This window comes from Cervus canadensis, chromosome 16 (genome assembly GCF_019320065.1).
Source record: "Cervus canadensis isolate Bull #8, Minnesota chromosome 16, ASM1932006v1, whole genome shotgun sequence".
In the NCBI taxonomy this organism is placed as follows: Eukaryota; Metazoa; Chordata; class Mammalia; order Artiodactyla; family Cervidae; genus Cervus; species Cervus canadensis.
The window spans coordinates 30,006,941-30,034,776 of record NC_057401.1 but is presented as its reverse complement, the minus strand read 5'-3'; the positions used below and the strand labels follow the sequence as shown (position 1 = coordinate 30,034,776).

Sequence of the window (27,836 nt, the reverse complement as noted above, 5' to 3'; positions counted from 1 at the left end):
GCGGGCACCCGGGAGGAAGATCCTAGGCGGCCGGAACGTGCTCGCGCCCGTGGCCGCCGCTGCCCGCGCCGCGGCCGACCGGGTGTCGGAGCGAGCGCACGTGCCTCGGCCGGACCCAAGCAGAGGGAGCGCCCGGGCACTGGCGAGGAAATGGCTGGAGAGGCGCTGTTCAGGGGTAGGGAAAAGTGCGGGGCGAATTACGCCCCGAGAGGGGAGAGCAGAGAAGGAAAGGCTTTCGGGACTGAGAGAAGAGAGGGAGGATCGTGAGCTAGGTAAGGCGGCCAGACTTAGGCCTCTGGAGGAAAGGGGGCGGGGCGGGGCGGGGGGGGGGGCAGCGGTATAAAGCACACCCGGAACCGGTTGCCTGTTTATTCTGAGGTCTGGCTCGGAAGTGTTCACACCTGGAGTGTGGCGCGAGTGAGTGGAAGGTGGCGCCCCACCCCCGACAAAGCCAAGCTCTAAACCGGCCTAACCACGCCTCAGCTGGACTTCCTCTTCCCCGCGCGAGCGGCCTAGGCTTCGCGAGCGCCAAATCCTCTCAGTTAGCTCCGCCCCGCCATTAGAGGAGGGCGGGCGGGCGGGCGGGGGCGTGGCCCTCCCGCTCTCTAGTCTGCGCTGAGGCGTTCGCGTCAGTCGGAGTCCGACGCCGTGACGCAGCACGTCGACGTAAGTGACGCGCAGGCCCGGGCCGCTCCTCCTTCCCTGAGTGAGTGCCGGCCCGGTCGGGGCGGGGGAGAAGAGGGAGGGCGGGGGAGGGAGAGGCGACCCGGGAGTCGTTGTGGGCCGCGGGCCGGACCGGGTCCCGGGAAGGCGGGAGCCAGGGCCGGGCCGAGGGGCTTGGCGGGCCGTTAGCGGGCCGCGGCGGCTGTAGGGTCTCCTCCCCTGCCGGACTTGCGCGCCCCGGCGCTCGGAGCCTCCGGCGCTGTGCCCACCCCGCTCCAGCTCGCGTCTCCCGACTCCAATTAGGTCAGGCTCGGAGTCCCGCGGCCGCGGCTCCGGCCACCAACGCGCGGCGGCCGCCCGGCTCGCCTTTCTTTCTTCCCTCGCCTTCCTCTCCTCTTGCCTCACCCTCCCCCCTTCTTTCACGTTGCTTGGGTTTTGTTTTTTTTGTTGTTATTTTGTGCTTTAGGGGTTTTGTTCCTCAGCCCGAGCTCATGGGTGTACATTATCATGCTCCTCTTTTGTAGAGCAACCGGACGGCCATGGAGGCCGAAGAGACGATGGAATGCCTTCAGGAGTTCCCTGAACATCATAAAATGATCCTGGACCGATTGAATGAACAGCGAGAGCAGGACCGGTTTACTGACATCACCCTGATTGTCGACGGTGAGCAGGGTGGTGGGCTGGGGAGCTAAGTTTGTGCCTTCAGATCCTCTCTTCCCTTCCCCCACCCGCCTTTTTTACCCACCTTCTGTACTACCTATCGAAAGTCTGTGGAGGGTGCGCGCTCGGACCCGAGGACACTTATCAGTATCCCTTAACGGAGACCATGCTGCAGAAGGCTGGTCACACTTTAAACGTAATCGTGGTATTTTAACTTCTTGCAGTCTTTTGAAGTGTTCACATTGCACACTTGAGTGCAAGATGAGGGTGTGGGTTAGGGAGGATGTCTCTGAATGTTTGGTTAGTAGATTTCTGCTGCTAAGCTGCTTTGAGCAGTCACTCAGAGGAGTCATTTGGGAAGTGTTGATTCTTTCTAGTTTCCCAAATGGTCTTGGAGGTAGAATGTGAGAGACTCCTTAGCAGGACTGGTACCCGCTTTGGTGACCCCCAAAATAGAATGGGGTATTTACCAGTCTTGAGAGTTGTCATTACAGTGGAGACAAACACAGCTTAGGTGTCTTTTCTATTTAGTGAAAACAGACTTAAGGCAAGCTAATCTTTGTTACAGGTCTGCTATAGGTTGAGTTTCCAAATATTAGGCATACTAAAGTGTTTTTCATAGCAAACACATCCAGCTTGGTGCTTATTCTGTGGCTTTTTCTTCTCTTTTCCAATGATGTATAACCTTTTGAGTTATGTTTCTATTTAGCAGTTTCAACTGAATAGGATATGCTTTTGCCTGAAAGTGGTACCTCCTGAAATGTAGTAAGATATCCTTTATAAAACTGACTTAATAAGTAAGGCCTTTGAGGTAAAGATCTGGCTTCATGTCTAATTGAGATTCAAATTTGTCAAGATAGCTGCCCAGAATATAGTTTTTAAAATTATATTAAGAAAGATTTTAGTTTAATTTTTTAACTTGTTTTAATTTTTTATACTTTGTTTTTTGTGAATATGATGATTTCGTTTTTTTTTTCTCTAGGACACCATTTTAAGGCCCACAAGGCTGTTTTGGCTGCTTGCAGCAAGTTCTTCTATAAATTCTTTCAGGAGTTTACTCAGGAACCTTTGGTGGAGATAGAAGGTAAATGCTTGTTTTAAATACATTGTTTAGTAAACATTATAATTTGATGAAGTTTTTTAGACAGTAATTTAGTAAAATACTATGGGAAACAGGTATCAATGGTTCCTGTTAGGTGACTGGATAAGTTGTTCTTTTGACACCTGAGAATTTTTACTTTTAGTAACGTGCTTGGTAAAATGATCTTCCAGGAAAAACAGGTTAAATGGTATTTGTTGGTCTCTTAAACGAGTCTTTTTCATTGCTACAACCAGTGGTCACTGTCTTTTGAAAATGTATTAAAAGTGAATTTCCATCTTATTTAGTGGCCTTATGTTTTAGACTGATCAGGATGCTGCAGGCCTGTGTATTAGCGTGACATGCACAGTGTAAAATGGGCTGCTATAATATGGAAAAGGCTGGGAAAGATGAACTGAAGTGACATTTAAAAGAAGTTCAAGTGGTTATAGAAGGTCTAGAATGGAAGGGGTCATCCACTACATGTTGTCCTAAAATAGAAATTGTTATACTTGGTTTTTTTGTAATAATAGTCCACCAAGTGCCAGGTATTATGCTGTGTTGTTTGTGTGCATTTTCTGAGTTTCACATCTATCCTTTGAAGTAAGTTATTTTCAATTTACATACCAGGGAACAGGCTCTAAAAGGTTACTTACCTAATGTTGCCTACCTAGCAAGGGATTCAGTTTATGCTGTTCCCATGCTTTTGTTTTCTGCTACTATAATACCTTGCTCTCTATCCCCAATCCAAAACTGTAGGAAATAAATCAGCTTTCTTACATAAATTTGGGGTTCTTGAATTTTGGTCTTGTATCTCTTTCATTATATATATATTCTCTGTTATGAACGGGTTGCCTGGAAACAGTATTCCCTTGGAAAAATTTGGTGCCTAGGGGAGTAAAGAAGATGTAGAGTTAAAAGATCCTCTTTGATAATGCCAGCTTATCTAGCGTTCTAACTGGTATCCATAGATGATCTTTTGATATCTGTGATGGAGAGAGCACAGGCATAACAGAAATCCTCAAAACATACTAAAGTGAGACTCCAGGATCCTACATGGTATTTGTTTCTATTACAAGGCAAAGTTGCATCCAGTTATTCACCTGAGGTATCAGACCCCAGGCAGGGTACTTTACTTCAGTTGCATATTTGTTGCTTCATCTGAGAAGTATGATTGTTAGTAGGCTTAGTACTAATGATTAATTGAATTAACATGTGCAGAGCCTGGCATAGTGATTGGTGCATTGCCAAAGTTTACTAAATTGTGGCTATTTATCAAATTTAATACCTGTTAATACCGTGCGAGAAATTGATTAATAAGGCAGCCCTTAAGAGTTTCCAAATTTAATCATGGGTAGGCAACAGGTAGAAGAGTGCAAAAAAATGTTGCAGGGAATTTTATTGCATAATGGTGTAAGAAGGGAAGAAGAAGGATGAGTGGTTTAGAAGCTTAGAGGAAGAATTTCACAGAGGAGGTAACTTCTGGGCAGAATCCTAAGTCAAAAAGTAAGTGGCCAGGGCTAGAATATGTATTGCTGGTGGAGTGTGGAATACTGACCTACCTGAAGAAGTAGGGTCTTTTCTTCTCAAGAGTAATCACTTTGGAATTATTTCTTATATTTCTGATGTGCTATGTCCATTATAGGTACTTCTCTGATGGGTCAGATGGTAAAGAGTCTGCCTGCAATGCGGGAGACCTGGGTTTGATCTTTGGGTCAGGATCCATTACAGTATAGGACACACAACCTTCAGTATTTAAATTATAGAAAGTAAGAAGGAAACATGTAAAAACATTCTTTGTTTTTATTTGCCAGATCCAGGTTTAAAGAATCAATTTGACTCGGTGTCTTCTTAAGCCTTTAACTTTGAAATTGCTTTACTACTATCTGGCTAGGTCACCTGGCTGTAGAGAAAGCCCTGGGCATGCACTTAGAAAACCTGGGTTGTAGTCTTAGTTTTACAGTTCGTTAGTTGTGTAACACTGAACATCTTCCTTTTTTTCTCTTTTAATTTGCAAAAATATGTCAAGTAAATTTGGATGATGTCATGGGCATTTTGAATATTACATTTTGATACTCTGCGATCTGTTAGAATCTTTGGGAAATGCTTTGGTTTTTGTTACTGATTTGATTGTGGTTTATTTTGTTTTGGCAGTCAACCTGATTAGGTTCAAACTGCCTTGTGTGGGCTGTGGATACAATTCCAATTTAGTTCTTAACATCTTTGTTCTGTTCAGGCCCCAGGTGTGCCGACCTGGGTGGTAGTCCACACACAGTCTAATTCTCAGAGCCTTTGCTGTGCTACCTCCCATTATTGTAGCTAGGCAGTATGCTCAAGACTGCATACACAGACTTGGACTTTTCACCAGCTCCCCTCCTGATTTTCTCTGTGCTTTAGCTCCCCAGAGCTCTCTTTCCTGGTCCTCTGGCTGGAAAACTGGGAACTTAGCCTCTCTGTGGTCTCCTACATTTTCTGTGATAGGATCCATTTCCTGGGTAAAATGGTGAGAGAGGAAAATAACAAGTATTCTCTCCATCTCTTCAGATGATTGTCTCTTTCCTAGTTCTCAGCCAGAGGAACTTTGTCATAGAATTTAGGTGCCTGCTTGGTGGCAGCTAGCCACAGTTATGCAGCATTCTAACTGGGGAAGAGCTGAGAGAGGAATAAAAAACAGTTGTTTTCCCCACCGCCACACACGCTCCATCTCCTTTCCTAGTTCTCTACTCAGTTCCTCTTGGAACTTTTTCTGTCTGCACCTACTCCCTGGTTATGGGAGTTTTACTGTCCTCAGGCTGTGCTATGGAGGAGCAAAAATATAAAACAGGAAACTCACTGCTCTTCTTTGAGTTCTGTTTCTCTTCCCAGGCTCTTTTCTTCTATTTTTTCTTGAAAGTCCTTTTATATTTGCGTTAGATGTTCTGTCCAGGGTCTTTAGTTGTATCAATGGACAAGATAGAATGGAGTATGCTTTCTTCATCGTAGCTAAAACTGGAACTCCTACCTGTAAAATAGTGATTGTTCTCATATTTAGCAGCACATTAGAAACACCAGCGGAGCTTTTGCAAGTACTAATAGCCAGGGTTTTTCTCCAGATCAGTTCACTATTTGAGGGGTGAAGTCTAAGCATCTGTCTTTCAAAGTTCTCTCGGTCCTTGTCATTCAGGGTGTGGTCTGAGGATGCATGGCATCGCCTGGGAGCTTGTGAGAGCTGTAGACTCTCAGGCTCTACTCTCGTCCTGCTGAATTAGAACAGAATCCTCAGATGACTCCTTTGAACAGCAAAGTTATGGCAGCTCTGCCCTAGGATAAGTCCAGTATGCAGCCAGTGTTGAGAACCACTGCCTTAGGGTTTTGTAAAATAAGCGTATATAAAGGGAATTTAAATTATAATATGTTCTATGAGTATGAACTGTCATTAGATGCAAGCTGACCCAGCTCTCTCTCTGCTTTTTCTGTCTTTAGTGAAGTGAGTTATCTTTGATAGGACTACAGGTTCACCTTTGACTTAAAATTGTTTTTTCAACTGAGAAGCATCCCAGCTAAGCTTTGTGACTTGGATTCACACCATATTACATCTTCAACAGACATTGATTTCCTTGTTTGGAACACAACAGCCTTCTAAACCGAGCTTCCAATTTTCCGAATCCATTCTTTACGTCCCCTGAAACCACAGATCCATAAGCACCTAGTTTCTCTCAAACAGCAACTCTGTCCAAAATTTTAGCTCCTAATATCAAGAATGAAACACGCAAGGACATGTTCATACATCCTAGTTGAGTAGGAGTTTTCCACTAGTTGGGGAATTCTATAGACTAGAGAAATTCCAGAATGCCCTCTACCCCTCAACCCTTTGCCTCTTTCTGAATGGGAACAATGACCCAGGTTGAGGTGTTTGTATTAACATTTTCTTGGATACCTCGTTTAAAAAATTGTATTTTCTTGCACACTTATATTTTGAAAGGAGGAAGGAATTGAAAACATGGGCTGAAATTTGAAAGTTAGCCTACTAGTCCTGATAGAGTATACAATATTTTCGCAGAGCTGTGCATTACCTACCAACCCTTCACTTACCTGGGCAGGTGTTATAAAGGTGTTGTAAGTTTGGTTCCTGTTAACTAATTAGTCAGGTCCGTGGTTTATTCCTAGGACCAGTGTTGGACTGGCCACCTAAGAAGCACCTCGGTGCTTATAAAAAACAGTTCACTACCTCAGTTGTGATTCTGGAGATGAGGAGCCCATGCTTAAGTCACAGGTGACTCTGATTAGCCAAGATTGGGAGCTAAATCCACAGGTCCTTGAAGGTCAAATGTTTCTTTAAATTACTAACTTTTAGACTTTCCTAAGGTAATCCAGTATGTGTATTCTGCAGTACTCCCAGTGGGGCCTGGGGCAGTATCCTATAACCAAATAATAATAATCCAGTGTATTATTAATAAGCAACATAGCTTATTAAAATTTACTGTAAGTGGGATAAAGATTATAAATAGCCTCATGTTGGTTCAGATCAAATTTTGCTGCCATGTTTATTGGGAACTTTCGGTTTTAAGAAATGTGGGGGACTTTGGACGTATGAGTAAGAGATTGCAGTCAGTCCCGTAGTGAGTGAGAACATGGGTATTCAGACTCTTCCAAGAAGGAATATTCCTTAGCATCATCATGTTCAAAAATCTTTATCATGGACTTCGGAGCCAGACCATCTGGGTTTGATTCTAGTTTTATCACTTAATAGCTATGTTGACTTTGGCAAGTTATTTAGCTTTTCCGTGCCTCAATTTCTTTAAAATGGGAATTATAACAGTACCTCATAGGGTTGTTGTGAATATTAAGTCAGTTGATAATTTTCTAAAGTATTTAGAGGCCTGCTTGATGTATATAGTATGTATATATATGTGTGTGTGTTTAATTAAAAACCCAAATTTCATTTCACTTCAGGAAAAATTTGCACATCGTTTATAGGAAGAATTTTTGATTCACTTTTAAATGTTTGATCAAACCATCTTAAAAAAAAGGAAGCAAAATCTAGTTGTCTGTTCCTCAGGCTACTCTTGAATAACATGGTCAAAAGTCAACCAGGAGAGGGACTTCCTGGGTGGCCTAGTCGGTAAGATTCTGTGCTCCCAATGCAGGGAGCCCAGGTTCAGTCTCTGGTTTGGGAACTAGATCCCACATACTGCAATTAAGAGCTTGCGTTCATAATGAAGATTGAAGATCATGTGTGCCACAATTAAATATTTAAAAAAAAAAAAAAAGGCCAAGAGAAAAAAGACTTAGGAGACCCAAATAAAACTAGCCTTCAGTGAATCAGTTATTTTTAGTTGCTTATTTGGTAGCATGTAACTTGGTCAAGTTACATTGTATTCTATAGTGCTTTTCAATATTCAGATTGTTGTCAGGCAATTTGAAGATGAGTTTTCTGAGACTCAGAGGTTCTGACTTGTCCCAGATTGCACAAGTCATGGAGTGCCTAGACTAAAACTTGAAAGTTCTGACTTCCTGAGTCATATTTTTCCTTACACAGAGGATGATGGATATTCCACCAGCTTTCTTACTGTTGTCTGGAAGGCTACATTCAGGTGTATAAACTGCATTGGAAAAACATAAAAATATTTTTATATTTTTTTGGCTGCGCCAAGTGGCTCTTGGGATTGTAGTTCCTAGATCAGGGATCTAACAACACATGCCCTTGGCAGTGAAATCTTGGAGTCTTAACCATTGGACTGCCAGAGGACATTCTTGTTTTGTAATGGTGCATATTGTGTGCAGTTTGGTCTTAGGCATTTCTTAGCATAAAAAAGCCTGCAAAAAGTTTTCTCTTTGTTCCTGTCAGTAGCTTTTCATACCTCACATTAGCAGACTGAAGCAATATTACATAGCATTGAAGAGCTCAGGGAAGTATAGTATCATTTTGGGCCAAAATCTAAACATAGAACTTGTAAAGAAAGCTTGGAATTATGGAAGCTTAATATAAAAATGACTTTAGCCTTTATTTATACCAAATTTGTGTGCTTTCATTTTAGGAAGCTTTGTGTTAGATACTGTGAGGTGAGTTTAGACAGAAATTCTCCTCAAGTAACTTGCAGTCAAGAGTTGTCTGAATTTTAACTATCAGACTAGGTACAGAGTTCAGCCTGAGGGAAGTATTAAAGAAGGTTCGTTAAAGACATGGCATTAAAATTGGACCCTCAAGGGTCATAGAATTTGTCCAGAAATAAAGTGATTAAGCCTTCAGGAAAGGAGGATGTTAAAGGGCAAGAAAGTGCTTAGAAAGGGACAGGTTTGTTTGAGGATCAGTATATAATGTGGGTTTGATACATTTTAAAATTTGGAAGGGAAAAATAGTGGTAAGTAGAAAAATAATGTAAAAGACCTTGAAATAAAGGCAGAATGGTACTGAATTTTACTTGATAAGCTGTGGAAAGCTATTGATGATTTTGGAGCTGAGTTGACAAACAGCTTCCTGGCAAGAGGGAGAACTTCTGATGTAGTAGTTAGCCCATTTGTGTATTTGAGTGATAGATTTTACTGTTCTGTAAGAGCCTTAGGAAATCTTTGGGAAAGGAAATCTTAAAGTAGTTTGCTAGTTAGTGTTGAATTTGGCTACAATATTATGCTGTAAATGAGAATTCTGCCCAGAAGTTGTCTTCCAAAATGACAAATGCTAATCTGTTTTCAAACACTGGGCTTCTTTTTATTCCCATTACTAAATGTTGTAAGATTTGAATCAATGTGAATGCATGTTAATACACATCCTTTTTACAGGTGTTAGTAAAATGGCCTTTCGTCATTTGATTGAGTTCACATATACAGCAAAGTTAATGATACAAGGAGAAGAAGAAGCCAATGATGTATGGAAAGCAGCAGAGTTTCTACAGATGCTAGAAGCTATCAAAGCCCTTGAAGTCAGGTAATTATTCCCTTAATGAGGAGCAGATAGTTACTTTCAGTCATGTTCACCCTGACTCTTAGGCAAGAATTTATCGTATGTGTCATGCCATAAAGAACTGATAGTTTGAAATCAGGAATATATTTAAGGATCTGTTAAGTTCTTGGAGAAGAAAATGGCAACCGACTCCAGTATTCTTGCCTGCGGAATACTATGAACAGAGAAGCCTGGCAGGCTACAGCCCATAGGGTTGCAAAGAGTCTTATATGACTAATGCGATTTAGCACGCTTTAAGTTTTACTGGTTGCTGATTGTTCTTTCCCTCACACTTGATTTCTTGTCCTTACAGTAAAAATTGTCCTAATATTAACAAAGATAGCATATTTTATTTTTAATTAAATAAGGCATGCTCATGTTCAGTCGTGTTTGACTCTTTGTGACCCCATGGACTATAGCCCACCAGGCTTCTTTGTCCATGGAATTTTTCAGGCAAGAATATGGAGTGGGTTGCCATTTCCTCCACCAAGGGATCTTCCTGACCGAGGAATTGAACCCATGTCTCTTGCATCTCCTGCATTGGCAGGCGGATTCTTTACCACTGGACCACCTGGGAAGCCCCAATAAAATAAGGAGGGCTAGGCAATTTTTAAGGAGTTCTCTGGGTTCCTATGCACTGTTCTGTGGAGTCAAGTTGTTAATTATTTGTACCAAGACTTATTCTAAAAAATGCTTGGCTTACAAAGATTAACATGGTATTTTTTAAAAATAAGTGAGAAAGTTGGTGAAGATACAAGAAATAGGCCAGGTGAGGTGATAATCAGTGAAGTTAGAAATATGGTGGCAAAAATACATGCCATTTGAGTCTGTACTTGCCAGATAGGCTAAATGTAGCTCTGAGTTCTGAAGCACCTAGTATAAAAGAGGGCTTTCCTGCTGGCTCAGCTGTAAAGAATCTGCCTGCAATGTGGGAGACCTGGGTTCAATCCCTGCGTTGGGAAGATTGCCCTGGAGAAGGGAATGGCTACTCACTCCCAATATTCTGGCCTGGAGAATTCCATGGACTTGATAGTCCATGGGGTTGCAAAGAGTTGGACATGACTGAATGTCAGTTACATTATTTATGGTTATAGGATGAGAACAAATTAATTGCTTAGGAGCCATTCTTGGTATTAAAACACACAATTTCTCATAGGAAATTATTAGGAAGACATTAAGTGGTATCATGAATAAATAACCTCAACATCTTACATAATGAATAGTGGCACTGTAATGTAGTGAGTAAGAACAAGAGCTTTGGAGACAGGCTGCCTCGAAAATACGCCAGCTCTGCCACTATGTGGCCTTAATGAAATTACTCCACCTCCTATCAGCTGTGCAGTTTCCTTATCTGTCAAATGGGATTAATAAAGGACCTTTCTACATAGGATTATTTGTGAGGGTTGAATGGATGAATGTAAAGTGCTTAGCCTGGAGTCTGGCACTTAGGACTCTAAATGTGAATTACCGTTGGTGGTAGCCCCTGGCTCTGTTTCTTAGGACCCTCGATATAGGTCATTGGTAAAACATGAAGGTGAAGTTTGGTAAAAATCAGTTTCGCATGGGACAAAATGATTTGGTCTGACTCACTGATGTGGTTCAGTTAGATGTAATTTAAAATAATTTAGAAATAATTGAACTGTAGATATCCAAAAATACTTTTTTTCCTAATGAGCTTTTAATTAGTTTGGTGACAGAGTTCAAGATTAGAGTTTTCTGATAGGAGCTTGGTGTGTATATATTCTCTGGTGACTAGCATCTGGCACATGGTTTGTGTGCAGTAAACATTTATGAATGGATGAATGGTGCATGCCAATTAAAACCAGGCCAGCATTCTTCTGCAGAGAGAGCTGAGATCTGGATGGCAAAAGTAAAGGTGTGTTGTGGATATGTACCTGATTAGATCATACTGTGTTAAAGTGGAGGTAGATTCAGCAGCATCAGATTTCTGGTTAAATCCTGTATATGAACTCTCTGAAAACATGTTCTGTGTGGTCCATTTGCTGCTCGGGGTAGTGAGTAGCATCTCACTATAGGGAAAGTCCTGAGTAGCAGAACATTGGAACATATTCTCTGACAATGGACAAGGTTGGATTTGGGAGGCATTTAACTGAGTTTATGTGTCTAGTCAAAGGGTAAGAATAGCTGGGTACAACCATTTAGAACCTTTAGAAGATTTATTATAAGACTGAGGTCCAAAAAAAAAAAAAAAAAAGACTGAGGTCCTTACAGTAATTACAGCCATCAGTGCTTGCCAAGATAAATATGTTGGCATGTTGAATTGTTGATGAACCAGTTATACATGCAGTGTAGTCTGAAGAGTTCTTCAGGAAGGTAGCAGTATTACATATTGGCTGTTTTTAATAGGTTATGTGTATGTCAATATTATGCAATTTAGGAATAAAAATTGCATAATTTAGTTGTGTTTAAGTCAACAGGTGAAGGCAACTCTATATTGAGAAGCTTATTGTATAACTGTTTTGCAGATAGAGAAGGTGAATAAATGCTCTTCTAGCATTTGCAGTATGCATGTATTTTTGAAATACAGTGGTAAACTTTTTGAATGGCACTGGAAAAGAATCTCCAGATTCTCCTTATTTTGCTGAAATTGCATCATTGTTTTCATTTAAAACTGTATGAGAAGGTTCCTGTTACTTGTTAGGAAGCAGCAGTTGCCTTATAGATGTTTTCTTCCTCAGCTGTTTGAAATATAATTCACATAATACAGTTCACTCATTTTAATGTAAAGTTTGAAGTTTGTTAATTGTACACAGTGGTGTGACCACCACCACAAACATTCCCATCTCCCTATGTTTTCCTATAACTTTGCAATCAGCTGTGATCCCCAGCCCCAGGCAACCAATGATCTTGATTTTTATCACTGTGGCTTTAGCTTATTTAGAATGTCATATACATGGCTTCCTATATTGTGTAGTCTTTCATGCTTGACTTTTTTCACTTGGCCTCATGCTTTAGAGGTTTGTCCATGTTGTCATGGGTTCCTTTTTATTGCTGACTGTTACTTCATTGTATGAATATACCATCTGGGCTTTTCCTGGTGGCTCACATGATAAAGAATCTTCCTGCAGTTCAGGAGACCTGGGTTTAATCCCTAGGTTGGGAATATCCCCTGGAGAAGGGAATGGCAACCTCCAGCCAGTATTCTTTCCTGGAGAATTCCATGGACAGAGGAGCCTGGCCAGCTACCGTCCTTAGGGTTGCAAAGAGTCAGACATGACTAAACGACTAACATACACCATCTGTTGATCGACATTTAGATATTTTTTTCAGTTTTTGGCTGTTACAAATGAAAGGGCTATGCATATTTGTAGGTCTTTGTATATATGGTTTCATTTCTCTCAGTAAATACTTAGAAGTGGAATAGCTGGGTTGTATTATGGATGTGTTTAGTTTTGTTCTTTTTTTTAAGAAACTGCCCAACTGTTTTCCAAAGTGATGTGCCATTTTGCATTCCAGCTTGTAGTGTATAAGAGTTCCAACTGCTCCACAGCCTTCCTAATACTTGATATGATCAGACTTTTATTTTAGCTAAGTTGGTAAGTATATAGTGGTTTTAATTTGCATTTCCCTAATGACTAATGATGTTGAGCCTTTTTTCATGTGCTCTTTTGCCATCTGTTTATCTTCTTTGTGATATCTTTTACCCATTTTTAAAGTTGGGATGTTGTCAAGAACTGTGACAGGTGTGAGATTTCATCCTATTTGCAAGCTAATAAGTTGGCATGCCACAGTTTTATGGATGCTGGCAGAAGATATGAAACTTGTGAGTCAGAAAGGACTTTATTTCTCTCTCAGCGTACAGACCAGCCTGAAGTTCATGTTCACACCAGTTCCTCTCGCCTCCGTACCCCGCGTCCCGTGCAGAATGGTGCCGTCACTTCTGTGTGTACTGTGCGCTCAGTGGTTTACATCACAGCCGAGAAACTCTGGGCTTTAGGAAACTTTTATAACGAGTTGCAAGCAAACCTGCCCAGGTTTTTCCCCAGAGGGGCCATTGTCTTTATTATTCTGACAATAAATAATTGTCCTCCATTCTGGAGGTAGAAAGGTTGTATTTTGTAAGGTAATTTGCTATATAGACAACTCAGAAGACAGAACAGACTGGCTCTATGTTTGTGTATAAGATATGCAGAAATCTGAGGGATCCATGGAGAATTTTCTTCCACAGTATGGTTTTTCTACACTCAGCTTCTGGTGAATTTTCTCATGAGTATGCTACTCCGTAACCACTTGGATTAATCTGACCAATAGGGGACTTGGACCAAATCCATTCAGTTTTTCTCACACTGGATTTAATTAAGACAGCTGTTTCAGCAGAACTCCAAGTAGCAGGATATGGCCACCCTGCAGTGCTAAGCTTAACTGTGCACCCACTCCCCTAAGGTCCTGCACTAAGCCAGCTGAGTAAATCCCTAGAAAGCCAGGTGGCTTTCTCTTTTAGTTTCTGTATTGGCTTTTCCACTTAGCTGTAAGCATCAATCTGAGTATAGCAAGATGTTTTAGCAATTGCACAGTCTCATTATTGGTCCACAGGGCAAGTGTAGCCTCCGTAATAACCTTGGCTAGTGATTTGAGGTGAAAATGAATACCTTCCAGAGCCCAAGTGCTATCATTGATCGCATTGTATTGAGTCAGGCACAAATTTTGTACCAGCTTTTTATTTAAGTAGCCTCATTTTGGAGAGATATATGGTCATCTGAGAACTAAATTGATACACCAGTGGTGTTTCCCTAAACATTGAATGGTGTCTTCTTCCCACCAAGAGTTGCAAGGCATTTATAGGGAGGGAAGGAAGTTAGTACCTGACTTCATACAAGAAGTACAGTCCTTGGAACACACAGGTGCTTTTGGAATAAAGTGTTGTTTACAATTTGTTTGTGCCCCAAAGTGGGACAACCTTCTTCAGTTGGCTCACAGGTTGATGTTGTCACCAGCATGGCCTCTCCTTTTCCCAGCTCAGCTTCAATGATTGTGTGTAGGCCTTGTTTTTGGAGAGAATGTCTAAGGGCAGCCAGTTTAATCCGTCTGTTTATCATGAGCACCTGGATGCCAGCTGAGTGGCAGTCAGGTGCCTCATGAACTGAGCGTCAGCTTTGGTAATGGTAGTGGGCAAACATCTGGTATTTTTGCATGGGACATATAAGTCTTTGCCATCCCCAGCTCTTTGCAAAATCCTTCCTGGTAAAGTTGAGATGGTGATTGAATTGTTAGAGCCCTTGGCGTGAGACGACAGATCAAGGAGTTGCAAGTTGCAGCACTTGAGGAAACCTGAACGAGAGCCTTTTCCTACCTGAGGAAGACTCAGAGTGGTCCTGAAGGACAGAGACCTTTAATGTCTCTTCTCCCCTGTACCTCCTGGAGTCTACGAGGTTTTCTCTCCAGGTTCCAGGGTGATGGTTCTCCCTCTACCCCCACAAAACCAGTGTGTGCCATTCTAGTAGCTGTAACTTAACCCCATTTCCAGTTCTCTCCTTCTCTTACCCAGACCTTTCATCTGGAATGGTCAGGGACAAGGACATTTTATAAAACTTAAGATACCTATTATTTCTTCCACCTTGGGTCATGAGAACCAATCTAAGAACACTTGGCAAGCATATATTCAACCAACTAGTCATTATGCTTAGGATCTAAGATGATGTCCATTCCGTAAGAGAATCCAGATAGCTGAACTGGAACTAAGTTTAAATCTGCTAGGCCCACTTTTGACCAGGCTGACCCCAGGTTGCCATTAGGCAGAAGGAAGAAGATCATGTCTAAGAATGGTCACAGCGGACCCTGAATTTCCACTGAGGTTTATGTAACTTCCCACTCCATTTGCCTTGATCGTTATTACCCAGGAGGCAGCCAAAAATAGATGATTCTGGGGATAGTAGAATTTGATGACTAAACTGCCTACTGGATTTTTGGACGAGGAAGAAGTGAGGGAAGGAGAGTCAGAAAGTTTTCTGAGTCAATGTTTGAGAAAGTTGCTGCAGTTCTCTACACCACCAGTATCTGGTTGGTAGAAAGCTTGAAAGGTTTAACAGTACCTTGACTAACAGCCGATTGAGTGGCATTTGGTGCATCAGTGTCAGACTGCAGATGGTCCAGAAAGCTAAACATACGACACAGCTCAGTTCCCAGAGCCGGATGGTGTGGCCAGAACCAGCGGCTCAGGCTTGAACAGCAGCAGTATAACCTGAAGAAGTGTCAGTAGTTGAGAGGCATATGGCCCTGAGATGGGTCCAAAGGTCTAGTGTAGTCAGTCTGCAAGGAACGGTTGGAGACAATGCCCTGTATGATTTGGCTTCATTCACTATAAGACAGGCCAACTTTTGGCCAGTGTCACAAGTCTGACATGCTATAGTAACGTCTCCATCAGAAGCATAGGGTCCTTGACTTTCTGCTCAGTCTCTGATGGTGGATGTATCACCAGGTTCAGAATAATGTGGGACATAGGCAGCAGTGATGGAAATTTGGACAGTGTAGGTTGATAAGCAACTTGATTCCAGTTGGTATCATTAGAGAATAGGCCTTTACCATGAGTATCTAAACTACTTACTCAGATAGTTGGATCAACAGCTCTTTGTCTCCATAGTTTTGACCCTCAAGATGGGTGTCTTTAATCTGCCAAGATTTCCAGGTCTCCCAGACAGCTTGGCCATTTGCAATAGCTCGGGAGTCGGTAAAAATATCTCAAGGTTCATTGTGAAGAGTGTCGTCCAGAGTGTGTATTCGTCTAGAGTGACGAAAACATCCTTGAGTTCTGCCTTCTAAGCAGAGCAACTGTGTCCACTTTTGGTTTTGAAAAGTTGGTGCTGAGACTGAGCATCTGGCAGCCCAGTGAATACCATCAGCCTTCAACTTAGCTAGGCCACCAGTGAATGAAAGACCCCATTGATCTAGTGGCTTTCTTTGGGCAGCAGGGGTGCTACCACTTTTTCATGTAAAGCCAAGAGTTCAACTGCTTTCTTGAATGTAAGTATTTCTTTGGGACCAGTGAGACTTGTTGGGCACCTTTTACCTTGATAGTCATAAAGTTTTAGTTAACAGTCCGAAATGGCAATATCAGGCTGGAGAGCCTCAAAGCTTCCATGGATTGGGCATCACTTTTAACAAGAATCAAATAGCAGCTAACCCTTTCTTGTCAGAGTGAGTGTACCTCATGGCCATGTCAAGGAATTGGCAAGTCCAAAATCCAAGGAATATCTTTGGGTGGAGACAGCCTGCCAGTAGCAGATGCTATAATCTGCAAAAAGTATCAGTCTCAGACGTAGAGCTCAAAGAAGTCATTAGACGAGGGGGTCCCTGAAGGTGGGGAATGTGCTACAGCTATATGGAAACTTCCAGTGCAGCCTATTGGTTGGAGGCCCACTTAAAAGGTGCTGCTTTGCAGACTGAGTAATATACAGAAAAAAGTATTGATAGAGTGCCCAGGTGAGGCACATGCTTTCCTTAATACCTAAAAAATCCAGTGAGTTACTGGGCCTCATGTTTGGTGGGAAGAGGGAGGAGGTAGAGAAACTGTTTTTTTGTTTGTTTTGTTTTGTTTTTACTGCTGGAGGGAATTGAATGTTGTGAATCTGCCTATCTAGTCCCAAGAAATTTTACTTGGTGAGCAGTCCTCTGAATTTTGTTGGGATTTATCAGCAGTCTCTGGACTTGGCTCAGATGGTAAAGAGTCTGCCTGCAATGCAGGAGACCCAGGTTCAATCCCTGGGTTGGGAAGAACCCCTGGAGAAGGAAGTGGCAACCCACTCCAGTATTCTTGAATGGACAGTGTAGGAGAATGGAGAATCCTATGGACAGAGGAGTGTAGTGGTCTACAGTCCATGGCGTCACAAAGAGTTGGACACAACTGAGCGAGTTTCTCTTAATCACTTATCAGCAGTCTCTGCTGGTAGAAGTGTTGTGACACTATAGTCAGGGCTTTTCAGACTGAGACTTCGGGCTTGCCAGTCAATAGGATATCAGCAATGTAAACATCAAGAGATAGAGACACTCATGCTAAATCCTGACCTAGCTACTGGTGGCTAATGTCAGGGGAGTTTCTTCCAGTACCTCTTCTCTGCATGTGGCTCTTCTCCATGGAAATGGTCCATCTCTGGTACTTATGGGGAAGTAGTAAATGCCCATACCATACCAATCTCTGCTGTGCATACAGATGTCAAAGCAATGGCAGTATATATTGTGTTGGCCACAATGTTTATTTGAATTTTTCTGTAACATCAGCCCCACCCAAAGGACAACCTCCCTTTCCTTCTGTGACCTTGCCCAAACTCCCAACACTTGAATGAAACCACCTCCTCTCTCTGAGGATGAGAGATGGAATGGGGAGTTGGACATCTGTGGAATATAATAGAGCTATGGCAATTTGTGTCTTTACCATCCTTGAGTTTTCCTTATCATGCTTGGATGTGTATGGTGTCTTCACTATTTACCCTTGAATGGAGAGCAAGGAGACTTTGGCTTCAACTGTAATTCTCTTTCTCCAAGCAGGTGAAGTTAAGTCAGGGGCAAAGGGAGAAGGTAGAAGGGGAAATGCTGTGGAGAGAGAAAGTGACTGTGACAGTGAGAAAGGTACATTTTGCTTTCCAGCAGCACCTGAGCTGCGAATGGCTCAGCCAGACAAACCTCCAGTGTTTTCACCCCCTCAAAGCCCTGTGTCAGGCAGAAAGGTTGTTGCAGACCCCATCAATGTCTGTCTGGGGGTTCTCTTGATTCAACAGCCCCATCCACATTGCTTTCCACTTCGGGCCACGTGGTTTATGCCTCTGAACTGACTCAGACTTGACTTCCGCAGTGATGGCTTTTTCAAAAGAGTGTACCTTTCCTTATTCATAGGTATTTTCGTTTCCTGGGGCTACCGTAACAAAGTACCACACACTGCATGTCTTAACACAGTTCTGGAGGCTAGAAATCCTAAATCAAGCTGTTGGTAGGGCCACATTCCCTCAGAAGCCTCTAGAGGAGAATCCTTCCTTCCTTGACTTGACTTTCTCCTTTCTCGTAGGCTGGTAGCCCCAGGTGTTCTTTGGTTTGTGACAGCATGACTCCAGTTTCTGCCTCCATCTTCACATTGCCATCTTCCCTCTGTTTTCATATGGCCTTCTCTTCTTTGGGTCCAAAGTCCTTCTTCTTACGAGGACATAGCGTAGGGCCTGCTCTGATGACCTCAACTTGATTACATCTGCGAAGACATTCTAAATAAGGTCCCGTTCATAGTTATTGGGTCAGGACTTCATCATATCTTTTGAGGGTGCACAGTTCAGCTCAGAGCAGTAGGCAAGTCAGTAGAGAACCAATTGTTGACCTTACAATTTGGTAAACGTGTTTGATGCCAGCTCCAGCAGACTTCCTCAAGTTCCATTTGCTCTGTGAGGTCTCATCCTTCCTGTTCCAGAAAGTCTTGTCTTTTTCAGCATCCTGTTTTTGGTTGCCAATATCTGGCAAGATCTGTGAGGGATCAGAGATGTTACCCTACTTGCAAGCCAGCACATTATCTGCCACGATCTCACGGATGCTGATAGAAGATAACAGGACTCGTAGGTCAGAAAAAAGAACTTTATTACTCTATTTGTGCCACTTTTCCCTTCCTCAAGTCCCAGAGGTGACATAGAGTGGCCTGCATGTGGTTGGTTTTCATCACAGATGAAGAAGGCCCAGCTTGGGAAACAAAGGCCTTTAGAATGGGCTGCAGACAAACCTGCCTGACCTTTGTCCCATAGCAGGGACATTATTATATGGACAGTAAGTAAAGCTGTCTTCTCCAGAGGAGCCACTCTGTATTCCAAGGCTGTTGGCGCCTCTGCAAACACCTTTGAAAAATAATCCAGAACCAAAGCTGTCTTCACAAGATACACAGAAACACGAGGGACTCATGGGGAATTGTTTCCCAACAGTTGTCTGAAGAGATTGAGTTTATAGAATTGTAAGAATTCTTTTTATATTGTCTATATAAAACCTTTGACAAATAGTTTGCAAATATTTTTCTTCTGTTCTGTGGCTTGCCTTCCTGTTAATAACTGTGTATTTCAAAGGACAAAGTTTTTAATTTTGATGAAAACTATCTTACCAGGTTTTTTTTTTTTTTATCTTACCAGTTTTTACTCACAGTTTTTGCTCTCTGCGTGTTACTTAAGAAATCTTTGAAGTTGCAAAGATTTTTATCCAGTTTTCTGCTAGAAGTGTAATAGTTCTTACATTTAAGTCTATGATCCATTTTAAATTTTTTTGTGTATGTTAAGTGAGTAAGGGTCAAGGTTTATTTTTCCTATACAGATAGCAGTTGTTCCAACACTACTGTCATATGTTTTCTCCATTAAATTATCTTGGAACCTTTTTTCAAAAATCAATTAACTATACACGTGTAGTCTATTTCTGGACTTTTACTCCATTAATCTCCATGTCTATCCTTTCCCCAGTCAGATTGTCTAAATTTTGTAGCTTTGTAATAAGTCTGGATATCAGCTAATATAAGTCTTGCAATCTTGTTTTCTGCCATTCCATACAAGTTTTATTATCAGCTTATCAATTTCTTCCAAAAAGCCTAGTTGGATTGATTGGTCCTAGAGAATTTTTAAACCCGTGTGTTATGTATTTCAGAAACAAAGAAAACTCAGCTCCACTAGAGGAAAATACCACGGGGAAAAATGAAGCAAAAAAAAGAAAGATTGCAGAAACTTCAAATGTTATCACTGAGTCATTGCCATCTGCAGAATCTGAACCTGTTGAAATTGAGGTGGAGATTGCCGAAGGCACAATCGAAGTGGAAGATGAAGGCATCGAAACGTTGGAGGAAGTGGCTTCTGCCAAGCAGTCCATAAAGTACATTCAGAGCACAGGTTCCTCTGATGATTCCGCTCTGGCATTGTTGGCAGATATTACCAGCAAGTACCGCCAAGGCGATAGAAAAGGGCAGATTAAAGATGAAGACGGCTGTGCATCTGACCCCACAAGCAAACAGGTAGAAGGTATTGAAATTGTGGAACTTCAGCTGTCACATGTGAAGGACTTGTTCCATTGTGAGAAATGTAACCGTTCATTTAAATTGTTTTACCATTTTAAGGAACACATGAAATCACACTCCACTGAGAGTTTCAAGTGTGAAATATGCAATAAAAGGTATCTTCGGGAGAGCGCGTGGAAACAGCACCTCAGTTGTTACCACCTTGAAGAAGGTGGAGTCAGTAAGAAGCAGAGAACTGGGAAAAAAATACACATATGTCAGTACTGTGAGAAGCAGTTTGACCACTTTGGACATTTTAAAGAGCATCTTCGAAAACATACAGGTAAGTAACAAATATTTTATATTAGAAGTTTATTTTTTTTCCACACTCACTTCAAGCTGAGTGTCTCAATTCTTTTTTATTAGTGTTATAGAAACCATTTCGTGTGTTTCCTAATTGTAGGCTGAGCACAGTGTTTTTATAATACTAGTTTGTTGATATTGATGCTATCAAGCAAAGTCAGTATTAACTTTGAAGTTAATTGTCATTCTTGCACCTTGCCAATTTTTGTATTTTCAAAAGATATACATAAACACTGTGATTATTATTAAAGATTATTGATTATGAAATTTTAATTATATGAAACTTCACTATTAACTGTTTTTACTTTATCTGCCTTATGTTAGCACATTACATAGATGAATACATTTATAAACAATCCCAAACATGTTTATACCTTTGCGAACATTTGCTTATCTGTTTTGACCTGGCGGATAGGTAGGCAGTATTTGCCCATCTCCCTCATCTCTCCAAGGCAAACATGTCAGGACTGGTGGACAGCCAGGGAGATGAAAAGGGTAAGGTTTCTGTACTTTAGGTCATGGAGGTTTAGAGTACCTACCTTCAAGGAGTTCAGAGTTTTGTGAAGAGAGACAAGCAGGCACGATCAGCTGAGTGCTGATAGAGGAAAGCACAGAGTCTTAGGGGAATGCCTGCTGATGCTGTTTATGGTGGAGGACAAGGATGGCTTCCTAGAGGGTTTATCCTATGATGATTCTCAAAGGAAAAGGAGTTAGCCATGAGACGAGCCCTCCAGCAAAAGAAGCTAAGTGTACAGATACGAGGAGAGAAAAGTCACTCATATGGAGTACTTGTTAGCTGGTTATTATGGCTAGAGTTGGGTCCAAGTAGAGGAACGCCAGGAGATGCAGCTAAAGAGTTTTGGGGCTGACTGTATGACATGCACTTTGGCATCATGGATCATCTGCCAGTGGTTCAAGGACAGAAGAGAGAAAGTGATGAGAGATGAGGCTAAGATCATGTAGAGTTACCTTAGATAAATGCTCCACATGAGTTAGATTTTATCTTGGAAGACTGGGTCGCTTTTAAGAAACTTTTAAGAAATTTAACCCAGGGAGATTTCTAATTAAATTTATGCTTTAGAGACAGAGAACTGGCAGGATTGGAGTGGGTGAAGCCTACTGGGTCTAATTAGGAAGTTGTTTAAGTAATCTAAACAAGGATGAGGGGTTGAATAAAGGCAGTAATATGGTAAAGGCTTGAAGGTACAACATGAAGTAGACAAAGTCAGCAGGGTTTGGTGACTGGTGAGACGTGGAGATAAAAGAGGGGCTTCCTTGGTGGCTCAGACAGTAAAAAATCTGCCTGCCAGTGTAGGAGACTGGGTTTGATTCCTGGGTCGGGAAGATCCCCTGGAAAAGGGAATGGCAATCTGCTCCAGTATTCTTGCCTGGAGAATCCCTTGGACAGAGAAATCTGGTGGGCTGCAGTTCATGGGAACACGAAGAGTCGGACATGACTGAGCAAGTAAGGGGTAAAGAGAAGGTGACTCCCAGCTTTCTGATTTGGGTGGCTTAGTGATCAAAAGTTTAATGTTAGAAAGAAAAATACAGAAGGGTAAAATTTGGGGATGAGGGGAGAGAGCAGATATACTGACAGCTATACCTGTGGGACACCCAGTGTGAAAGAGAACTTAAAGATGACCTGTAACCATGTTTTCAAATAATTGTTCCCTAGTTTTTCAGGGAGGTAGTATGGAAGCTTAGGAAAAAATATGGGTTTGGAAACCAGTGTTAGATTCAGGCTCCAGTTTTTTTGTTTTGGCCTGACTGTGCAGCTTGTGGGATCTTAGTTCCCTGATCAGGGATTGAATCTTGGGTCCCGCAGTGAAAGTGTGGAGTCCTAAGCACTGGAATTCCCAGGCTCCATTTCTGACATTTGTCAGCCTGATGAACTTGACTGGTCTCTTTATTGTTGGATCTCTCTACTTATCTGTGTAAATAAGAGTAATGACACCTACTTTACAGGGTTATGACAAGAGAAATTGATAAAAGCACTTTGAAGATTGTACTTTTTACACATCTAAAGTATAATTTGTTACTGTTTCTAGACTTTATTAAATTAAGTTTTTAAATAGCAGAAGTTCAAATAATGTGCACTGAAAAGTCAGTCTCTTTGCTATTTAAATAGGTCTCCCCAGAAGCAATTACTGCCTTCATTTTCTTAAGTTTATCTTTCCAGATATGTTCTTTGCATTTTCAAGTAACCATAAACACAGAACTTTTGAAAAAAAAAAAAAAAGACAAACAGCAGCATACAGTACAGTGGTACACCATTTAATTTATTTTGAAATCTTTTTTAACATGTGAAACATTCATGAATGCACTTTTTTTTGGTCACTGTGACCATATGGGATTTCAGTTACCTGCATGCCCTAATTTACTTCATCACTCATGATGATACAATTTTAGGTTGTTGCTAGTCTTTTGCCATTCACTACAAACTGTGCTGCAGCAAACATACCTGTACATAATTTTTTTTCTTTTTCTTTTTTCTTTTCTACCTGTACATAATTTTTGTGTACATGTTTAAGTAACTTAATTTTTGACAGAATTGCCAAGTTAAAGGATATGTGCATTTTAAATCTTGGCAAATATTATCAAATTGCCCTTTAAAGAAGTTAACAACAATTTTTATTTGTAGGCTTCATTTTACAGTGAAAAATTATATACTATTAAAACCATTCTAGTTAGCGATATTCCAACATTTGGGGAGTTGTAAAAGAGTTTCTGTACCAACAGTAATTCTAGGTGATTAGATCTTTTCTCATTAATTTTTTCATCTTATGAAAATTATATAAAAAATAAGCTATAGTTGTTTTTTCAGGGAAAAAACACAGCTCAGAGTTATTCCTTGACTGTGTCGGTTCCACGTGAGTATGAGGGTCACGTCTGGGACCTGATCATCACTGAGGCTCCACCTCTGAAATCTTCCTCTTGTTCTCTCCAGGCATCATCCTCTCTGGACTTCTCTCCTGCTTTCCTTCCTCTGGCTGTGGGACTCAGCCTCCTTTAACCTCATTTAGACTGCCTGTCCTTCTGTATCCCTTAAACCTCATTTATTGCCCCATTTCTTACTCCATCTTCTCCTCATTGTGTACTTCCTGAGTCACTTTTTCTTGTGCTCTAAGCACATTTCCTTGGCTTTTGAACCCTACATCCTGGAATTATTGTAGTCATTTACTTCTGCTCCCTGCTGAGCACTTCTGGCAAAAAGTCTTATCAGACCTTAAGTTAGGCCTTTGGTATCTGGTGTATATCTTTCCTTTCCTAATTGCCATTCTAGACCTTCAGTGCAGTACTCGAGCCCCCGTCCACACCCCAACTTAGGTGTGAAGAAACCTGTGTGGTTCCTTCATTGTCTCCTCCTCTTATTACAGAGAAAGATATTTTCCTGTTTTTCAAGGCCAGTCCTGAATCCTGCATCTCAATGTCTTCTCCAAAACCATGTTTCACCTGTCATTCCTACTGCTATCTCCTTCTCCACTGGTTCCTTCTTCCTTAGCAAATAAGTAATGATTCTTTTCTGGCTGAAAGAACCTCTTATTGACTTGTCCCCATTGAGCCACTTCTCTTCTTTACTTCCAAGCCTTCTTGAAAGAATTTCTGTACTGACTGTTTTCATTGACTTGCCTCACTCACTCTCCCTTACCCCCCACTGTAGCGTGGCTCCTGATTGCCCCATACCACTCCCAGTGTTCTTGCTAGCATGACCCCAACCCCCTGTTGTTACCCTACCTGTCATTTCTGTTCGGTTCAACACTGTTTACTACCTTATCTTCTTGACATTTCTTCCTTAACTTTCCTTAGTGTTCTTCTGTCTACCAGACTTTGCCACTTTGCTCTGAGTACCTCAAACTCACCAGACTCAAAACTTAATTTGTAATCTTCCCCAGCACATCCTACTGCACGCCTCCTTAAACATCTCTGTTCTTTATTCTGGTTGGTGTTCTAAACCGGCAATCTGGGAGTCAGTATGATACCTCTTGTCTTAGTCCTCACCCTCCATGCTGTTTTACACCTCTCTGCCGCCTCCTGGAATAAACTCTCTTTCCTGAACTTCTCTTAGTCCATTTTAGGCAGAATTCGTCACTCCTCTGTGCTGCTACAGCCCATTTCATTGCCCTCTTCTCTGTAACAGGCTTTCTGTGGTGTATTGCATTTGTTTATGTCCATGTATTTCACCTTCCTGAAATACCCTGGCCTATACTATGAAACTTTTTAAAATAAGGACAATTTATCTTCATTACCTAGCACATGCTTGGCAATACAATAAGTGCTCAAAAATTGCTGTGGAATGGAGAGGCCTGCGTGTCCCCGAAAAGGAATTTGACTTTGATTTTTATCTAAGGGAAAATAGACAGTTTTTTAAGAAATGCAAAAGCATGGGACAACATTCAGATCCAAATTTTTATTTCTTTGCCAGAGCACAGTTATAAGAATCATTAAAAACTTGTATTTCCACCTCTTAGAATAGTCTTTTAGATGTGGTAGAAACATCAAAGTTATAAGTTCTGCTCTTCCATTCAAGACAGTCCTATCAGAATTACCCAAAAAGAAAAAAACATTTTGCATTTTCTGTTTTTCTTGATTTGTCAATATTTTTTTATAATTCTAACAGGTGAAAAACCTTTTGAATGTCCAAATTGTCATGAACGATTTGCTAGGAATAGTACCCTCAAATGTCACTTGACTGCATGCCAAACTGGAGTGGGAGCAAAAAAGGGGAGGAAGAAGCTCTATGAATGTCAGGTATGTGGGGATGTGGTGTACTCTGTCCTGAGCAAAGAAGTCTGTGTTTGAAATTGTTAGAAGGGACGAGTAACAAGCCTAGACCAAAAGTATGGCTCTGACAGTTCAGAAAGAAATGAGACTAAAGAAGATAATTGTCTTGCTTTTATAAGGAAAACTGTTGTTTTTACCCAATCCTAGATGATACCAATGTTATTAACATCATGTCCTAAGTAACAAGTAGTGTGAAACTGTGGTTATTCTTAACCATAGAGCAGTCATTGGAATTCCGGAGTGGGGTGAAAGAGGCAGACCAGCTGTAATGGGCTCTTCTTCCTTGGTTAGTGTTTTTATTCCAAATGGTGAGATTGTTCTTAATGTTGATATTATGTAAGAAAGTATAATAGTGTTACCTTTATATTCCTAGAATTTATGACATTTAAACAATGAAGGAAATATTAAAATGTTTCCCAAAAAGGATTTCAGTTGTTAGCTACAACAGCTAAAAAGTCAAATAAACAAAAGATTTATGAAATCCCTTAGACTATCTTACAGACGTTATATTTATAACATATTCCGAAAAATCTGCAACTTTTTCCTTACACAGATTAAATACATCCCGTATTTTCTTCAGTTTGAATGTTAAGTGTTAATACTAACTATTTGGTTGTTGCAGGTCTGTAATAGTGTGTTTAACAGCTGGGACCAGTTCAAAGATCACCTGGTGATACACACTGGAGATAAACCCAACCATTGTACTCTGTGTGACTTGTGGTTTATGCAAGGAAATGAATTAAGGAGGCATCTCAGTGATACTCATAATATTTCAGAGCGCCTGGTAACTGAAGAAGTTCTTTCAGTAGAAACACGTGTGCAAACTGAACCTGTGACATCAATGACTATTATAGAACAAGTTGGGAAGGTGCATGTGTTACCACTGCTCCAGGTTCAGGTGGATTCAGCACAAGTGACTGTGGAACAGGTCCATCCAGATCTGCTCCAGGACAGCCAAGTGCACGAGTCACACATGAGTGAGCTTCCAGAGCAGGTCCAGGTAAGTTATCTAGAAGTGGGGCGAATTCAGACTGAAGAAGGTACTGAAGTCCATGTAGAGGAGCTGCATGTTGAACGGGTAAATCAGATGCCAGTGGAAGTACAAACTGAGCTTCTAGAAGCAGACTTGGATCAAGTGACCCCTGAAATCATGAACCAAGAGGAGAGAGACCCTACCCAAGCAGATGCTGCTGAGGCTGCTACAGAAGAACACGAAGATGCTGAGGCTTTAGAGACCAAATCAACAGTGGATTCCCAAGCCGAAAAGGCAGGAAATGAGAACAGAACACCTATGCCAGTTTTAGAATGAAATAACAAATGCATATATTTTTAAAGTTATCTGTTGGGTTTTTGAACTGATGATGGGCAGTGTGACTGTCCTTACGCTAACAGACATGTGGACCAAAGTTAAACTCTTTCCTGTTGTGCTGAACTGTTTCTATGGAAGCAGACTGATTTCCCCCCACTTTGCCACAGAGGAGGGATCTTTCCCATAAGTGAATGGGAAGCTTTGAGAAGTATATTTCTGGAAAACTTAAATGGATTATATTCTTATTATATAGTTGGGTACGAATGTATATTTTCATTGTGGTAAGAGTTCTTACTCTCTTTCCCTGGTCATGTCCTTCCTCAAGTTTTTTTCCCCCCCATGTTGTAAAATCAAATGTAAAATCATTAGAATACAAGTTTATGTATTCTAATGCATGTTAGAAAATTTGAATATATAGGAAACAAGGCTGCATGAAGAAAAGTGCATTGTTACTGTGCAGTTAAATTTTGGCTTCTGGCTTCCTTTAGTTTGAACAACATTCTTGTCTGCCCTGATGGATAGTCATAGATGTCATCTCTGCAACAGAAACAGAGTGGTGGTGGCGAATTTCTAGAATGTTTAAAAAAAAAACAACACACACACACACCCATGTGCCTTTTCAAAACCAACTAAACTTCTATAAAGCATCTCTAGTTCTTTCAAAATTTGTGTTGTAAGCAGTGTAGGTGATGCTGTAGTACTTTATATTTTTTTTCTTATAATGACAGCTACCAATTCTTTTTCATTTAGGTTGAGAAATTTCATTTAATGGCAGCTGAAGGGCCATTTTCAATTGGGAAAATTCATTTATATCTGTGGTAAACTTTATTTTGATGAAAAGTTGCACTAGTATTTTACCACCAGATGAAAACAAGATGAGCATCATTTAAAAATTAATGTATTTAAAATAAAGTACAGAGAAAAACATGTATATAATATATCAGGCTTTGTTTTGAATGAATCTTTTCCCCCAATCCTTAATGTAAAGATCTTGTGCTATAACTTTTAAAGCCATACAAATAAGAGTGCTAAACTGTGGACTTAAAAGTAGGTGTGTAAATATTTTTAATCAGTATTACTTGGAAAATAAAATATAACAACTACAGAAAATAAA

The 27,836-nt window shown here is 41.1% G+C and overlaps 1 protein-coding gene across 9 annotated transcripts; it reads left to right on the top strand.

The window, feature by feature from the left end:
- Nucleotides 1-3: 3 nt before the first annotated feature.
- On the top strand, nt 4-27,836 carry ZNF131 (zinc finger protein 131). Of its 9 annotated transcripts, none has more exons than XM_043488799.1 (8): nt 621-706; nt 1,188-1,326; nt 2,306-2,407; nt 9,161-9,305; nt 19,926-20,286; nt 20,389-20,611; nt 25,250-25,380; nt 26,036-27,836. In XM_043488799.1, the coding sequence occupies exons 2-8, from the start codon at nt 1,203-1,205 to the stop codon at nt 26,720-26,722; spliced, it is 1,773 nt and encodes a 590-aa protein (XP_043344734.1). In that variant the 5' UTR covers nt 621-706; nt 1,188-1,202; the 3' UTR covers nt 26,723-27,836. The 9 variants fall into 9 exon arrangements, with proteins under 9 accessions (XP_043344731.1, XP_043344733.1, XP_043344732.1 ...); XM_043488800.1 differs by having other exon boundaries at nt 703-966; XM_043488796.1 differs by lacking the exon at nt 621-706 and adding an exon at nt 4-272 and having other exon boundaries at nt 19,926-20,611.

Bases quoted from the DNA above. Each gene is read 5' to 3' on its own strand.
- ZNF131 (XM_043488796.1), top strand. From the start codon at position 1,203: ATGGAGGCCGAAGAGACGATGGAATGCCTTCAGGAGTTCCCTGAACAT. The intron at 2,408-9,160 runs GTAAATGCTTGT...TCCTTTTTACAG, and splicing joins ACCTTTGGTGGAGATAGAAG to GTGTTAGTAAAATGGCCTTT. The intron at 25,381-26,035 runs GTATGTGGGGAT...TGGTTGTTGCAG, and splicing joins AGAAGCTCTATGAATGTCAG to GTCTGTAATAGTGTGTTTAA.